We start from the raw sequence: 17,500 nt of genomic DNA, 5'->3' as shown, positions 1-17,500 counted from the left end.
GATCCGGCTCATGGGGTCATCCCCGAGAGGGTTGACCCAGGCTGGAGAAGACCAAGGGGAAGGCCACGGAACTCTTGACTGAAGCAAGTCGATCAGAACTACCAAGATGTGCTGGGAGTTGGAAGGAATGCTGCATGGAGGCTTGCTCAGAGGGACCCCAGGAGGTGGAGGCAAAGGTTGGGTGCGGAAAGCGCAGCCATGCGTATGCCCCCTTATGATGCTGATGATATTAGTAAATTTTGCTGCCGAAAACTCATTACTCACAGGTGAATGGCAGAGTAGAGCTGCACATTCATTGATATGTCGCATGAAAGTTGTCCATATGCGGAGTACAATGTAGCTTGTCTTCAGTCACGACAGAATATAAAACTACATCCCGCTCTTGTGCCAGTGACCCAATTCTTGTATCGGATAATATACTGCGTTGGAATTTTACTCCCATGCACTCTTCCCGATGCATGATTAAGGGAATCTTATAATAAGGTGTTGGCTTGCCCTGGTTTGCGTGCAAGTATTAGCGTCATGTCGTCCATTGCATCGTTGATTTTCTCATATGGGGCTGTTATCCCTATTAACTATAAGTAGGAATAAAATTGGGTCGAAGACATTTCTGTCATGATTTCGATTTTTTGAGAGATTTGGCTTTTAACCTGATTTCTAAGGAAAGGGAAGTTGGTGAAATACATTTCACCCTAAGGAATTAAATTTTCATTAATAAGGATGATGATAAGTACCTTCTGCTTGTCTACGTTTGAGGTGAAGTAATTAATGAAGTGTCTGCGATGTCTTCTTGCCAAACTTTGATGAACCTCGTGTTTATTAATTTGCTTGGAAACTTTATTATTTATTTTTACTCATATTTTTATCTACAACTAGTTATTATTTATCTTACCAGAGTAAACTTTTGATCTTATTTGTGACTTATGGTTTGCCCTGTTGGTGGGCGAATTTCTTTAGAGAATAAATAAATAAATTAATTAATTAATAAGTAAATTTAAAAAGTCAACATGATCCCAGACTTGTATATACTATTGAAGGCATTTTGCATTCGAGTCAGGAACTTCGAGAATCTAAGCCCATTTACGATATTGCATCATGATCCAAACTCACGAACTCCTTAGTAAGTGAATGTTTGTCTGAAATTTGCTCCGTTTGATTGCCTTTTGGTACTGAGAGCGACGATAGATGATAACTCTTGTCCCAGAGTGTGTATGAGGGGGGGGGAGGGAGAAAAGGCTTCTTGGATAAGTATTCTGAGTGCAAAATATATCCAAGAGCAGTACGCTGATTTCCCGAGGCGGACATCTGGGCAGAGCTGCGAGCCATAAAGCTTCAAGGTCGTCGGCGGGTGGACTGATGCATTTGTAGTGTTGCACGAGCTTTAGTCTTTAAAGGTGCTTTTATTTTGTGCTCGCGTGCCTTTTCTTTATAAGGTTCAGTGACCCAGAATGTCGTTTTGAAACATCTCTGTAGTTACTGCAATACCGGTAGTATTTCGTTTGGTTAAGTTCCATTTGTAAAATTAATGCTTGGAAGAGTCCTGCTGCGCCTTGTCTCCATGCACGCTTATGTTGATTGGACATTTTCGCCGAGCATCGTGCTCGAAAGACTACGGTGTTATATTTGTTTCCGTTTAAGGATACTTTCACTAGGTTAGGAAACTAATCTGATTTCAAAAACTTGTTTGGGTCCATTAACTTGCACGGTAAAGTTGACATATATGCGACTCATTTTTTAGTTTCGAATGCATATAGGTCTCTTACCTTGGGGAAACTAACGAACAAGAGTTTCCCTGTGACTCCTTTCTTGGTTCGACTGTAGTATGCTCATATTCTTCCTCATTATCTACACTGTTAGGTTCAAATGTTTCTTGATCTGCATCATCACAACGGGTACCATAGGGATGGGAACACAGGATTAGTGCCGGCGTTTTGCATCATTCCATAGGCGATTTGGCATAGATGGTCTGAGGGAGGGGATACTTATTTCCTCTTTTGTTTACCAATGTTTCTCCTCTTCCTGTTCCCTTTGGAAAATCGACTGGGCGTACCTGTTTTTCTTATCGTTCTACTTCTCTTTTGCTGATGAGAAAGGACCATGAAGTAACACAGATGAAGGAGTAATGCGCAACTTCCTTGGGTCAACAGGATCACGTATTTTGCTTTGCAGCGGTACCATAGGACGTCAAATGGAACTGTTGCACCCTGATTCATGGCATTATGACATGGGGAGGGTTGCATTGTTAACAATATCACGTGTGTTAGTGGGCTAGTGTCAGTTATGTCAGTGTTTATTTAGGGCTCCACGGGAGGGATAGAAGTGCTGACTATCCTCGGCGATGGATGGTTTACTGGGGGAAGGGGCGTGGGTCGGAGATCGACTCTGGTAGAGAGTGTGAAGATACTAAGAAATTAAGATAGAAAAAGTAACGATTAGTAAAGCAGCAGAATGTGTCTGGGGGGGGGGGGGGTGCGTTATGGGGAGGGATCTAAAGGAGAGGGAGACTACATTTCGGATGCAGAACTGAGGACGTCAAACCTATCAAAGTGGCAAATGCCACGACAGTACTCTAATTCCCAAACAGTTTGCTAGCTGTTTATTGCTTTGACGGACATTCCCATTATTAAATTACCTCTGTTTTGAAGGACAATCAGTGAGTCTTCGGGCACAGAGTTGAGTTGTGCAGCGCATTACTTCAATTTATGTTTGATGAAAGGAATTGATACCTTGCCTTTGAGGAGGTAGAGGTTGCAAAATTGCTTTCATTCTCTTTTTTTCGTGTCATAAGTTTAGTTCATCTGGTCGATTCGACATCTTAAGGTTTCTTTATATGTTCACACATGACGATCTTAGTCCACGTCTTTTCAGTTACGGTGAAGCATAGCATCGAATAAACATATTTGCTAGCTGCAGTGCCCACACTGTTTACATGTCATTGTGATGTTTCACTACTTGAGCGGCACATTCTCACCCTTGCTATTGTTAGGGAGGCGCCCGGAAACAGGGAGTCTATCTCCAGGTGAAGGGATGGCGGCAATCGTGACCTGGAGAACACTTTGGAGTGGGCGCCGTTGATAAATCCAACCATTAGGGGATCCCTTAATCTTGGGCCAATGGTCGCTTCCCTGGGCCTGTGGTTCCTCGATCGCTCTAAACGGAAGCCCTGGATAACTCCCGAAAGAACGCCAAGAAAGCCCCTTGGCTGACCTCATGCTGTGTACATATGCGCACGCGCGCGTGTGTGAATATATATTTGCATTCTTATATGATGAGTCAAATTAGTAAAATTACATTTGGTAAAGGTCATCACCAAACGCTATCATTATTGTTCCTCTGAAGTATCCGTTCTGTCTATTCTGTATAATCATTCCATGATTATACAGAATAGATTTATTTACGGTGATGCAACCAACGAAATGCGGGACGCAATATTCGGATCTAGGCGTAAAATTAATTGTATACTTTTTCGCATGCTCGATATATTTCCAAATGCCTGATTCACAAGACACACCCACACACACAGAAAGAGAGAGAGAGAGAGAGAGAGAGAGAGAGAGAGAGAGAGAGAGAGAAAGAGAGAGAGACATATGGCAAAAGGAGAATGTGACTGCGTATGTTAGGATCCACCCAAGATTGGAAACCTCAAATATGTGCTGCCTTTACCCCGTCGTAAACACTTCGAACCAAGCGAAATGGACGCAGTATCGTAATGTACCAGAGACCAACACAAATGCCCGGAGCATGGCATTTCAGTGCTGCACTCTGGACAGTGCGTAGGAAGGCCCGATAACTTGAAAATAAAAATAAATAGAAAAAAAGGAAACTATAGTCTTCTTTATTCAAACATGACCCTTGGTGCTGGGTATATGCATCATATTTTCTGATCAATTATCAATTTATATTAGTATTCCGTCACGTCATGACTAGTACTTAGGATGTATTCTAATAGCCGTCTTTATTTTGACCTGTCTCTTGGTGTCTGCATATATATCGCATTTTCTGTTACTCTATCACCAGATGTTTAATTGTATTTCATGAATCAAATGGAAATGCAGCATATAATAGAAAACACAAACTGCCTACGTTTGTATAGCTTTATACATGATTCATTTAAATACCTAAGCCTCCGAGAGTTTGCTGAACGTAAATCCATTTCACTATAGAGGCAATTTGTGTATTCGTCTGTGTGATTTAGTTGAAACATATATAGGAGCTGTGTATAAGATACATTTGTTTATACTGTCAAGTAATATTATTTTTCTAATTTATATTTATTTATACTTAAGTGTGTGTGTGTGTGTGTGTGTGTGTGTGTGTGTGTGTGTGTATATATATATATATATATATATATATATATATATTAAATATGTATATCACATTCACCCACACATATGTGTGTGTGTGTGCGCGTGTCTATATATATATATATATATATATATATATATATATATATATATATATATATATATATATATATCACATTCTCTCACACACACACACGTATGTATATATATATATATATATATATATATATATATATATATATATATATATATATATATATATGCATATATGTGTAATATACATATATCCACATATATGACAGCATTGATCACCTGCACCGCCCCCTCACCTGTGCTTGTCTTCTCCCGCAGGACACTCCCGCCAAGGCCTGAAATGCAGGATGTGCAAAATGAACGTCCACGCCGAGTGTCAGGACCAGGTGGGGAAGTGTCAGCCCAAGTCCCGCCTCCTGCGACGTCAGCGTTCCACCTCCGAGATCGAAAGCAAACAAATGGACGCCGGAGAAGAAGACAGTGAGTGTAGGCGGTCTTGTGGTGTTTTGGGGTCGCCACGCGGCTTCACGCACGCGCGCGCACGCACTCGCTTCGGAAACGGGACGGAGTGATTCCGTCCCTGGCAAAGAGCGTGTGTGCACGGCGTATTTAATTCCTGGTCTTGGAATCATAGCCTTCATTGAGATTTTCCACATAACTCGTCAATTCTTGGAATTATAACACGTTCAGATTATACGAGTTATGGTAGCAGTTCAATTTCCTTTTTTTTTTTTTTTTTTATTCTTCTCATGCTACACATTACACATTCTTTGATCCAAACAGTACTACTCACATGAAAATGAACTTTCCACATTTTGTTTGTTTTCGTTTCTAATTGGCAATTACTTTTCGATTTCAGAATATGAAGATCCCATTTCAAAGGTCTGATTTTTTTAAGTCATATTTTTTGTTCTTTTTGGCTGTTTATGAGCTGCTGCCACTTACTGAACATTTTCGTATATTTTGTTCCCGTGTGTCATGTCCTCCGTAGATTTGTCCAGGAGTAGGAAAGGGTTAGCTAAGCTTGTCCTGCCTGGCGAGGTTGGCCAATCCGAGACAGGCTTCATGTATGGCGTAAAGAGAGACGCGTTTAGAGCGAGGAGCTGCCTAGTCGAGCGCCAGATTCCCCGCTGGCGAGTCGAGAGGAATGTTCCATGTACAGGGCGTGAGGACGCGAGTGAGGAGGCGCTGGCTCCCCTCGCGCTGTGGAAGAACGTTTCCGGTACATAGTGTGGTAGTGTGATTACCATGCAAGGCTGTATGTCAAGCAAAGCTGTATGTAATGCAAGGCTGTGTGTCATGCAAAGGCTGTATGTAATGCAAGGCTGTATGTCATGCAAGGCTCTTTGTCATTTAAGGTAATTTATCATGCAAGAATTTTGTTTAATCAACAAAATTGAGCTACTGCAAGAAAAATGTTCAGTAATGAAAATTTGTGTATCACGGGGATGAATGTACTGTCGCTATGATACATCACAACAGGTTTGGTGTCGCGCCCTCTGTCAGAAAACGTCGTATAATTTCATAGGTTTATTTACATTTGTTAAGATTATAATTTATACTTGCTTTTAAATTCACATTTTAGTTCTTACCACAAATATATTGGAAATATATTTATTACTATTTTCCTGAGGTTATAAGGGCGTGACTTGCTATGAAGAGATGTTCATTCCTTGAGTGATCTGAAAGAATGTCTCCGATAGTATAAACAAAAATATAAATGGCAATATTCTTAAATTACACTTGTTATTCAGCTTTTAAGATTCAACTTTGATTCTACTAACCGGTAACTGGCGAAATCCGCTGAGCAAGAGCTAGTCAACCCTGGGTTTTATACCTGCTCCGGTATATTGATTGAAGCAACACTTGGACCACAATCCCTATCGACACGCAACCTGTTAGCCACATGACAGCCGTGCAATTTCGCAATGGACCGCACTTTTTACAGGTGGCAATCACTGGTGCCGCCTTGATCCCCCAGTGCCTGGTGTCGCTATCTTTTGACTGTTTAATTTTCAACCTTTGCGATAACGATGTGACTATAGTAAGGGGGTGAGGTTTATTGCGTTTTGGTCGCTCGTAAGATCTGCTGTTTATTCTAACACGCTGTTTAAATGACACAACGCGGATAGATTGCGTAACCTTGGTGGTCCTGCCCTGTTACAGAAAAAATATGCCACCAGAATTCCTTAATTCGCCTTCTTTGACAATCCATAGTGCCGCTCAGTAATATTCCTCGATGCTCCTCTATGGTGATATATCCAGAGTGCACTCTTGTCATCAAGTTACATTGTGGAATCACCTTAAAGCTTCGCTTCTTGTCACTGGGAGGCATTCTGTTACATGGCTGTAGTTATTTTTCCCGGCTGCCGACACTAACTCAGCCGGACAACTTCACAGATCTAAACAAAAAGAACATGGTTTGTTTGAGGTCTATTTTCCCCGATGCACGTGAGGAGATATAGTGCTCTTCTGCCTGCATCGCTCGCCACACAATTTCTCAGCGTGAAATAATAGTGACATGCACATAACTTATTTTGTCACTTATCGTTCCCTTCACGCCTATTTGCCTTCAGGTTACCTTGTGTCACTCATGCAGTCACTTTTCTATTGCCTCCCGGCCTAAAAATGCATTTTCTTTAGTCATATCGATCCTGACACGTAATTGCTTGCAAGTCGAGTTTATGGAATTGCCTACCAGTCGCGTCTATAACCAAATGCGTACATTAAATCGCATGGTAGCATTAATTGTATTTAGAAGCCTGAATGATATCAGCAGATTACTTGGTATCATTCAAGTTTTTACCATCTTTTACACGCCTCCTTGATTCACTTTACGGCTCCCGCGGGCTCAATGTCAGGCTGGCGAGCGACAGACACTTTGCACGGCAGCCTGGTCACTTAGAAGACCCATTTGTATCTTCTAACGCAAAATAGCGTCTAACATCATATTCACTTTCATGCTTTAATTCGCAATTTGCCACGAAAAACACGTCGCGTCCTTTGTTTTCATTCTTGAATGATGAATATAACTTGCACCCAGCCTCATTTCTTTTCCGGCCCGGAGTTAATGCACAGCTGGATCCCTTTGCACCATGCACTGCTCTTTGCGCCGGCCCTGCAAAATTAGAAAGGAGACATTCAGTGGCCCACGTACCGCCGTGCATGACTTCCTCACCAGTCGAGGTCTCCGTTGCCCCGGGCGCTCTGTGCATGACTCGGACTGCCAACTTTAAGCTGCTCCTGTGACCATATGCCGAGATGTTATCTTACACGAGGCGGAACAGTTAGGTACACGCGCCTGTCGTCCTCGCCGGTGTCTGGATGGTACATGTGTACCTGTTTGAATGTGATATCACAAATATCGAAACAGCAGCGATAACGATGAGAATTAGGGAACACCATTCCAAATCAATCATTGTCCAGTAACTAACATTAAAAATATCTGCCATTTATACATCACTTTAAAACAGTAATTTCAAGTTCTTAACAACTAATCATGGCAATAAGCAATTACATTCGGTAATTCCATCCAAAGCCAAGCACAATTGTGCCAATACTCAGGTACAACAAATGGTAATTACAGCCTTAAATATCTGCAATGACACTCATCATTTGAGCCAGCGACAAAGGTTGTTAAAAAACAGGCATCCATTCTTTTGTTCATGGTGGTGACTAAGATGGTCGGAAGTGATGTTTTCTTCTTTTTTATTGTATTTGAGGATTCTTTCTATACGAGACTCCATATCAGATTATCTGTATGTTTAGCAAGGGGGCTGAAAAATCTTAGGAATTCGTTTTACAAATTGCAACGCGTGTGTACGCCAATTTACGGATCTATGGGCGTGTGAAATGACGACGTGAATGACATTTTCGAGATAATATGCGTCAGACGGGGTTTAACGCTGGTAATGAATGGAGGGGAATGGCCACTGATGCTAATCCAAGCTTCAATGCTTATGTGATATATGCAGCAACTGTCCGCGCTTCAAGATTCACTCCAAACAATATGGTAAGGTTTCATTTATACACGCCAAATTACATCTAACTTAACACAAACTGTCTTCAGATTTAATTCAGATGTTTCTCATCCTGACTAGGTTTATATCATAACGGCTACTTCACACAGTCAGGAAAGTGTATTTGTAAGAAACTGCCTCTTACAACGGTCAAGGTAGGCTTAACTGCCCAATACAGCCAGCAATGTCCAGTGGTAAATGTGCTCTGTGTTTAAGCTGCACTCTGGTGACTGTCTCGCCCAGCCCGGGTGGAGTGCGGTGACGTTCGCCTCACAAGACAAGGACTCCATGGCACTGACTCTTCATAATTTCACTCTCCATTATTTACTCTAAACAGGGTATTATGTTGCCCGGCAGCAGTTCTAAACTTTGGGGATTTCATTGTCCAAAACACAGCTCCAGCCAAGCCTGTAGGCACTGTTGCAACACAGCTCCACCGCCTGTGACCCTGTGACACCGCGTCTGTCCTATGGCACTGTCAGATATAACACAGCTCCACCGTCTCTTACAGACGAGCCCACTATCAGCTTCAGCTCGCTTATCGCCAGCCAGCCTGCCCGCCGGGGCGCGGAACCTGCGTCCTCTAGTGCGGCCACGGAGATCCAAATAGGTATTTGCGGATCCTTGTTGGGCGAATGGAGGTGTCCTGCGTCCAAGACCCTTACACGTCTAACTTGTACTAGTTACGCGCACGTGTTGAGTCTAGTTTAGCAAACGAGAGAAAATTTCCCTAGTGTAGTTGTACAACAGTAGTAGATCTGACCAAGAGAGATATTGTTCGTAACAGTTTTGTTGAATGAAGTGTCTTTTATGTGACCCAAATCTAATAGGTTTGTTATTTTTTTCATTAGAAATCAAAGGATTGTTTCTCCCACACTTACATAACAGCGGGACCTTCTAGAGGGTTTTTTAAAGAGTTGACATTTTCGTAGTGAAATACACACCTTGAAATGCCGAAATAACGCACCAACGGGGGAAAATATGAGCGACCTCACTTTCAAATGCCGATGAGTTGTAGTCTCGGATTGACACAGATGAAAGAAAAGTTAAGAGTTAAGTATGAACTTCCAATAGTCCCACAAGTGGGCTTTTATTTCGGCATTTCCCACCCCAGTGTAGGTGTCACTCACAAGGAATCCAGAGCAAATGCAACTGCTAAACTAGACTCGCAGGAGGAGAGAGGGAGCGATACCCCACGAGCTGTCTTTCCCTCGCATGGCGCCCTCACCCTCACTCACCCACCTCGCCCTCTCACCTGTCTACCTCCTGTCTGAGGGAGATCCAGTCCGGGAACGAAGGAAGGAGAAGGGAGACGATCTGGGGGGCTGATGCATGTCGACTCAAATTCCTATTTGTTCCTTGATTCTCTTTCCACACGTCCTGTATAGTTACTGCTCTTATTGTGTTGTTTGTCGTAGTGATGTGTATATAACGGTTGTTGACGATATGGAGAACAGTTGCATGACAGTGTTTCAGTCTCTTTTCTCCCGTAAGGAAACAAAGTACTTCTAATACTTTCATCACGAGATCTGGTTTCTTCCCATTGGAATGGCAAAATAGTGTTTACTCATTTAATTTACTTCTCTTTATTTTAATTTGTCTCTTCTTGGCAGTTACACATTCCCCATGGGTAAACATCACTAGTAAGCCTTATTGTACTTAGTATATTTCTTGTTGTTGTTATTTGTTGAAGCTCCGAAAATCGCCCGCTTGTACAGCACGACACAGTGCGGGTCAGGTGAGGCTTGCAGGTCGATGTTGTCGTAATGTAGCTGAGTATTGTTCTTGCTGCAGCCGTTAGAGCTGTTGTCCCGTGTCCATGGCGGAGACGTTTTCATCTGTGTTTGGAGTGATGAGAAAGTGAGCATTTTATAAAGTACATATTTGTACAAACTCTTTTTCTTAGATGTCACACTTTCCATTTTTTAATTTTCGCTGCACATCATTTCCACTGTAGCGAATTGATTCTTCTGTACATATTACATTTCCAAAAATCATAATTCCATTCCCTCTGGTTCATACTGAATACAGGTTATACAGGAATGATCGGGTCAGAGTCATGAATACGTAAGTTCAATACCGTAAGTATATATATGTATGGACACAGCAGCGAAAGGCGTTGGTTTAGTGTCATACTACTAGTTCTTCCTTGACAAAATTCATTGTTTTATAAAGTCTTGAGTAATTTGAGTTTTCCATTAAAATGTTTTTCCTTTACACAAGTCACCTACAGCTTTTCTGTTGTCAGACAAGGACTCGTGCGTCCAGTCGTTGTTTCTATTTGTCATGGCAATAATGGTACGAGTTGAGCGACGAGGAGCGGCTGCGTTGTGAGGAGTGTGCACTAACAGCATGCCACTGTTGTGTTGTTATAGACAAGACGGAGGAAGTGGACCTGATATACCAGGTGCTGAAACAGGCGGGTGACCTGGGTGGGCGGCGCAGCACCCACGGCTCGGTGGAGCGCGACCTTGGGCGGGAGGTGGGAGGCTCAGGGGCGTCCTCCGGGTCCGGCAGCGCCACGTCCCTCTACAGGCGCCACCCTCGCCCCACTAACACCGGCTCCACTCTCACCGTGAACCCCGCCCCCGTCGCCTCCTCCTCAGGTACTAACACACTAACCTCTTGTTCTCGCCTCAACAACCTTTCAGGATGTTGCGTGGATGATTTACCTCTTTAACAAACCCAGTGACGTGTAAATACAGTTATATACATATACATATATTTTTACATACTGTGCTACCAGTTAAGTAATATGAAATTGTAGATAGTATCTCCATTTCTAGTGATTTTCATTCCTATATTGACAGCTAGATATTCTAGGGATTTGCTATAAATTTCAATAATTTCATCTACTTTTCTTGCCTTTCATGAATGATCGATAATTGATCAAATTCATAGGTACTAGTTCAGACGATGAGATATGACATGGGTCTCAACCCGATATTGTCTTTACATACTTACAGTGATTTTGTTCCTTGTGTATTTCATAATTCAGTCACTTTGAAAGTTTCTGCACCGAGAGGAATGCATTAGATTTTTTTCTCTGATATTGCATCTTGACTCATCGTTTCTGGCTGTACAAAGTGGCACCTGCACCTCGACACTAGTCGCACCCAATGGTAGGCCAGCGCACTTCATTGTGCTTATCCATAGGTTCCAAAGAAATCTTCAGGTGTAGTGCGTAGTAATAGCATATTCATAGAAAATATGATTCAGAGTAATGTCATTAGACTTCACCCAGCTGTACAAATTACTGATAAAATTAAATACATTGCACTGTCACTTTTCCAGCATATGGCAGGGTTTGTCAAGAAACTCGACTAATGAACGTGGTTTTATGCTAAGGTACTTTGGATATTCCACAGGTTCTCGGAGAATTCTACAGGTCCACAAGTCATTATAAAGCTACTGCTTCTTGATTTTAAAGTGGTTCTGTAAATAATAGTATTACAAAACAAGACTTCGTGCTATCCTTCAGGTGTTTCGTTTCACTCTACAAGCTCTCAGACTTTGCAAAAAATCTTATTCTGTTTTTAACTTGTTATTGTGTGTGTGTGTTTTCTGTGGTTATGTAACATGTTATTTAGATTACCACACGTGTTCTCAGGTTATCCTCAGACTGCACCGCGTGGCAATTGGTAGCCGTATATGTCCTCTATAGAATATATACGTCCCCTTGACTCATATTACAAATTCTAGATTACAGTTCGTCCCACAGGTTATACCACGCCCCTCCGCCTATTGAACGAGGCTTTATATCAGATTAAGTCCCTACAGGTTATATCGTACCCATAAGTCATGTATTAGTTGCTAGGTTTTAGCGCATGTCCCCAAACTTTTATAAGAATTTTCAGACTGTCCCGGCACTATCATGTACTGTCAAGTTACCTCTATGACATTCCTTGCCATTTCCCATCCCTCCTCAACTTTGTATCAACAAGCAAATTTCAACATGTTTTGTCGGTTTAGCTAGGCTTAGCTAGGGAAAAGGTTTCGTTAGCATCGTGTTAGGTGTTCACTCTTGTCTTGGGGATTCCTTTAAGCGAAACCAAATGCAAAGTTATGACTATCGGTAAAAAATGGTTTGCAGATATTGGACAGAAATAGATAATTCAGTTGAAAATTGCTGCGTTCAGAGAACGTTCCCTGTTCAATGATAGCAGAACAATTCTAGGTGAGAAAGGGCCCTGAGAAAGAGAATGCTTAAGACAAGTGTTATTGGAGAGACTGCGATCAAGGGAGAGCCGGCAGGGACACCTGGGATGCCATTTCTCTTTGGGAGGAGGAACCTCGGCTTCCAGACGTCAGGGGAACTATCTCCACGTAAAATCTTTTAGAGAAAAGCCCGACTCACAAAGGGAATGAGACAGGACGTCTGTCGAATAGAGGCGCAGGACAGGTAGCCATCTGGACGGAGATCTCGCTTCTGAAGTTTGAGGAAATGTGTAGGTCGAGTTCAAGAATCATCATCGTCGTGATGACGCTCTCACCAACGTCACGTCACCCCGCTGAGCTCTCCTCGGACGAGATGGTCAGAGCTCGCTGCTGACTTGCCGCCATTATCATTCTTACCGATTCACAATGTCGTTACTGTCATTCTCCTTTTGCCGTCACATTACCACCTCCATTATTACTATCGCGGTCAATGTGCTTACTGCTATTTCAAATCTAGTATTACTCTTCTTGCTACTGATATTTTTGTTATTACTACAAATTTTACTAGTACAGCTAATGTTCTAGCACTAATTTTGTAACTACTGTTATTGCTATTGCTATTATTACAACAATTACAATGGTTAATGCTAATAATACAGCTATTACGGCTCATTTTCTTGGGTTGAAATTAATGTTGTTTCGTTGTTGTTATCATTGTTATTATTGTTATTATTATTATTGCTATTATTATTATTATTTATTACTATTATTATTAATTGTTTACTATTATCAGTGTTATTATCATCATCATCATTATCATCGTTATTATTATTATTATCATTATATATTATTATTATTACTATTATTATCATTATCATCATCATTATTTATCATCATCATCATAATCATTTTTTTTTACAGCAATGAAATCAGTCCTATTTTTATTGTTATATGCTCTATTTTTTTATTTCCCTTGGCTATTATTTTCCTATAATAATTATATTCATTAACGCTGGCCCTATTATTAAAATTCTCATTAATATTCGATTTTCCTGTAATCATTACCGTTGCTATCACTATTACTATTGGCAGTAGTATTTCAAGCATGACGATCATTACCAATGTTATCACCATAAACATCAAGACCAACACCGTGGTCATTAGGGGCACTGTAATAATGGAGGTGAAGCATTATCATCCCCCAGCTCCCATTACTAAGTTTAGTTTACTCGCGTTTTCGGATCGATGCGAGATCACGTGACCACTCTTTGTCCTGTGTCACTTCCGGTCGACCTTGCCCGCAGGGGGTCATCACAATTAGTGTATTTGGAATTGCACTGTTTACTCTGAACAGTGTACAAGGTGCGGGTTCTGCGCAGGTGTGATGAATCATCTGTTTTCCGAGGTATCCATGGTGATGTACTGCTACTGATTATTGTGTACGTAGCAACCTCCTTGATGTGGTTATAACTTGTACTGTAGCAGCGGTACTCAGTGTACAAACCAGGGATGTGCTGTAAGTTATTGTTCAAGTTGTTATGTTCATAATGTACCTGGTAGTGTACTATGTGAACCACTGATGATATTCCAATGTATGTCATGAGGTCTAGTATTGATATAAGCTTTAATTTCCAGGGAGAGGACTTGTATTAGAGCACTTGACCCTGTGTGAGCAGACTGGACCCTACTACAATGGTGTTCCGACCGGTACTTGCTTTACTTACCTCCGCTTTCCTCACGAACCATATTCTCACTCAGTACAGTGGTACATCTTCACCCGATATGGTGCTTTACATGCGCTGTCACTCGGTGCAGTTTTGCATATACACTATCAACTGCTACAGTACCATCCGCTGATCTCCAACTGGTATAGTGCTAATGTATTACATCCCCCCACTCTTTGCAGCGTTGCAAAACCATTCATACATAGTACAGAATTGCGACATCGTACATACGTGCTAGTGCAGTGAGGCTCACACACGCACTCAAAATATATTTAACTTCGCCAGTCAGACATGCAAACAGCATTCAATGCATGATCAGCTGCCATAGACAAACCTCTGCAAAAAAATAATATAAGAGAATCGTAGATATATTCTAAATCAACAGACACCCAGCAACCCATCAGCTACATATGTCCTTACCTAAAACTAGTCTCTATTTCCCTTACGTATTAATGTTCTAGAATATTATACATTAATTTCCATCTGCTTATATGTAGGTTAACCTTGTATATCTTGCCTAAAATTCCCTTTCTTAATAGGCCCATAATTTTAGAAATATGACAGAGCATCATTTTTGTTCATTATTTCTTGGCTCTCCCTGACAAAGTTTCACACAGCTAATTTCGGAGTATTTTGTGTACGTGCGTTTTGAAACCAGTAGAACCAACCATCACTGTAACGAGTGAGAATGCGGCTGTGATGGTTTCTTTTTTTTTACATTATTTGCAGGACTTCCTTTTTTAACCACTGATGCATTTTTTGTGATATCACTTTATGCAATGAAAAGATAATCCCTGACCTCTGATTGCCTTGAGGAGAAGGGGTCGGTGGTTGGAGTGTATTAGTCTAGCATCCGCCACCGGCCACTCCTCGCCAGGTGAACTCCGCTGCCTGACCTGGTCCAGCTTCATTGTGCAATGATCACTCTAGTCTTGTCCTTTTTTTGGTAATTTTATCTAGTTCCGGGGCTTAGTTTACTTAGAATTATTTTTTAACATAGTTCCGAGGCTTAGTTCTGCTAGACATTTTCCTAGTTTTAGGGCTTAGCTCCCACTTAGTGTGTGTGTGTGTGCGTGCTCATTAAGCTGGGGCTCGGACTCGCATTCAAGTAAGTGAAAGCCGTCACGGTGCCCCCTTTTTTCTTAAAGTAGTTCCTAGTTGCATATTCATGACATTTTTGTTTATTTTCTGTTCCCCATTTTGCATATTTTGTTCAAATATATATATTTTCAACCTGTAGCCTTTTAAAATGATGCAGTCATTTTTACTGCGAACGGACAATGACCCTTGTTTAACACACAACCCTGAAAATATGCGGCTGCGTCAAATTCCATCGATATCATAGCCCATCATATATCACGTGAGTCATCCTGCAATCATGGGACTTCCCCAACCAATAATTTCACGAGATTGCCATGCACAAAGATCTCTCGATAAAGGGTATTACACGTATGATTAGAAACTGTCATGCATAAAGCTATCTTGCCCAAGTTGCAATAGGTCATGCGATTTTTCATGTCCTGATGGATATATCAGTGTTTGTTTAGGGAATATATATTATGCCTGTTAGTGATAAGCTGTTTTCCTCTGGTAGGTAGCATAGGCAAGGATTTTGGCTTAACAACCAGTATGTACGACCCAAAGCTTCAGACGAAGAAAGCATACAAAATAACTTTGAGTGTGTGTTACCCCGAATGTATATATAGATTCCTTTGAATGACTCGTATGACTAAAAATAGATATTTGGCATTACTTTCCTATTTTGTAAACAAGGAGATAATCAATCCTTTGAGCTTTATATAAGGATTCTTTAAAAAAACACTCCAGTTCTGTATTTGAGAAAATCCTTTCTGAGGACACATGACTCTTATAAGGACGGCAAAATAGCCCACATTAACAATACACTCACTAATAATAAGACAAACCCACACCTGTAAGAGTGGGAACATAACAATGATGATTACACAGACAATGAAAATATTTTTTTTGAAGATTTCACTAAGAATATAATGCGGAGTTTCCAGGATTTCTCTGTGTGTGTGTTTATACTGCATGGTTAATGTAACAACTTTTAGATAAAACAAAAAGAGTAGATTAAACATAAATCCCATCGCGATTATGAATATATTCATAGGCAAGTGTGCGTGTGAATATAAGAGTTTTGGAATAGGTACCGTTTTATGTTGTGTACATACCGGTCGAGAGAATGAGAGGGCAGATAAAAGGAGAGAGAGAGAGAGAGAGAGAGAGAGAGAGAGAGAGAGAGAGAGAGAGAGAGAGAGAGAGAGAGAGAGAGAGACCAACTGACTCATTTACTATTTTCCTACGCTATTATTAGTTCTATCATTGCTCATATCAATGTCTGTTCTCATTTGTTCCCAGCACAAGATTCCACTTTATTTCTGATTTATCACTGAGTCTTGTGTACACTTAAGATGTTTTCCAGTGCACTTCTGAATCTGGCCTGTTTTATGCCGATGACTCCGGCATGCTCTCTTGCCAGTGGTTTCTGCATCTTTTATTAGCATCATTCTCATTATTAATTAGAGATTCTAGTCTGTTCTTTGCTTCCCCTTTGTCTTGATTGCAAGTCGTTTCCTCCTCACGATTCTTGATTCTTGTCTGGCTTCGGTTATCATTGATTGTCAACGCGTGATTTTTTTTTTTTTTTTTTGTGCTATTTTCTTCTTTTTTCGTTTCTTTTCTCTTTTCCATGTCCGATAATTCTAGCATGTCCCGCTCGGGTGATTTTTATCGACTCTCTCACTTGGTCTTATCAGTCTTTGAAAAAAAAAAATCTGGAGATGCTTTCAGTGAGATTCTTGGCGATGATTCTCTATCTTGTTCTTCTTGCTGACGATTTCAAAACCGTTTTCTGATGGTGTTTCTCAATTGCTCTTTGCTGGTATTCGTAGATTTGTTCTTTGCTAATGATTTCACCGTCTTTTCTGCTCGTGATTCTAACTTGTTCTCTGATAATTCTAAATAGCCTTCTATTATCGATTCTAACTGGCTCTCTGGTGATGAATCTAGCTTGAGCTCTGACGACGATTCTCGTTAGTTAGCTTCAAAGATGTAAGAGTGTGTCAGTGTGTCTGTCTGCTCGGGTGTAAATGTCCCTCAGGATTTCGACAGGGTCTTTTTTGTAAAAGGGAATATAATAATGGCGATTTTTATATAATTTTCTGTAGGATTGTCCTACCTATTTCCATCGCTGAAAGATTTCTGTCTCTGGAGATCCATAACAGCAGTTCTATATAAA

General features: G+C 41.0%; 1 protein-coding gene across 3 annotated transcripts in view; it reads left to right on the top strand.

Annotated features, from left to right (window-relative positions):
* LOC125045832 (ataxin-2 homolog) overlaps positions 1-17,500 on the top strand; it is a 329,053-nt gene that overhangs the window by 290,520 nt on the left and 21,033 nt on the right. For all 3 annotated transcript variants that reach the window (XM_047643342.1, XM_047643343.1, XM_047643344.1), the window contains 2 exons: positions 4,656-4,817; positions 8,868-8,966. In XM_047643342.1, the coding sequence (XP_047499298.1) occupies positions 4,656-4,817; positions 8,868-8,966 (261 nt within the window). The remainder of the gene's footprint in view (positions 1-4,655; positions 4,818-8,867; positions 8,967-17,500) is intronic.

The sequence above is a fragment of the Penaeus chinensis genome, chromosome 38 (assembly GCF_019202785.1).
Source record: "Penaeus chinensis breed Huanghai No. 1 chromosome 38, ASM1920278v2, whole genome shotgun sequence".
NCBI lineage: Eukaryota > Metazoa > Arthropoda > Malacostraca > Decapoda > Penaeidae > Penaeus > Penaeus chinensis.
Note: the sequence above shows the minus strand (reverse complement) of the source record. Positions and strands in the feature narration are given on the sequence as shown.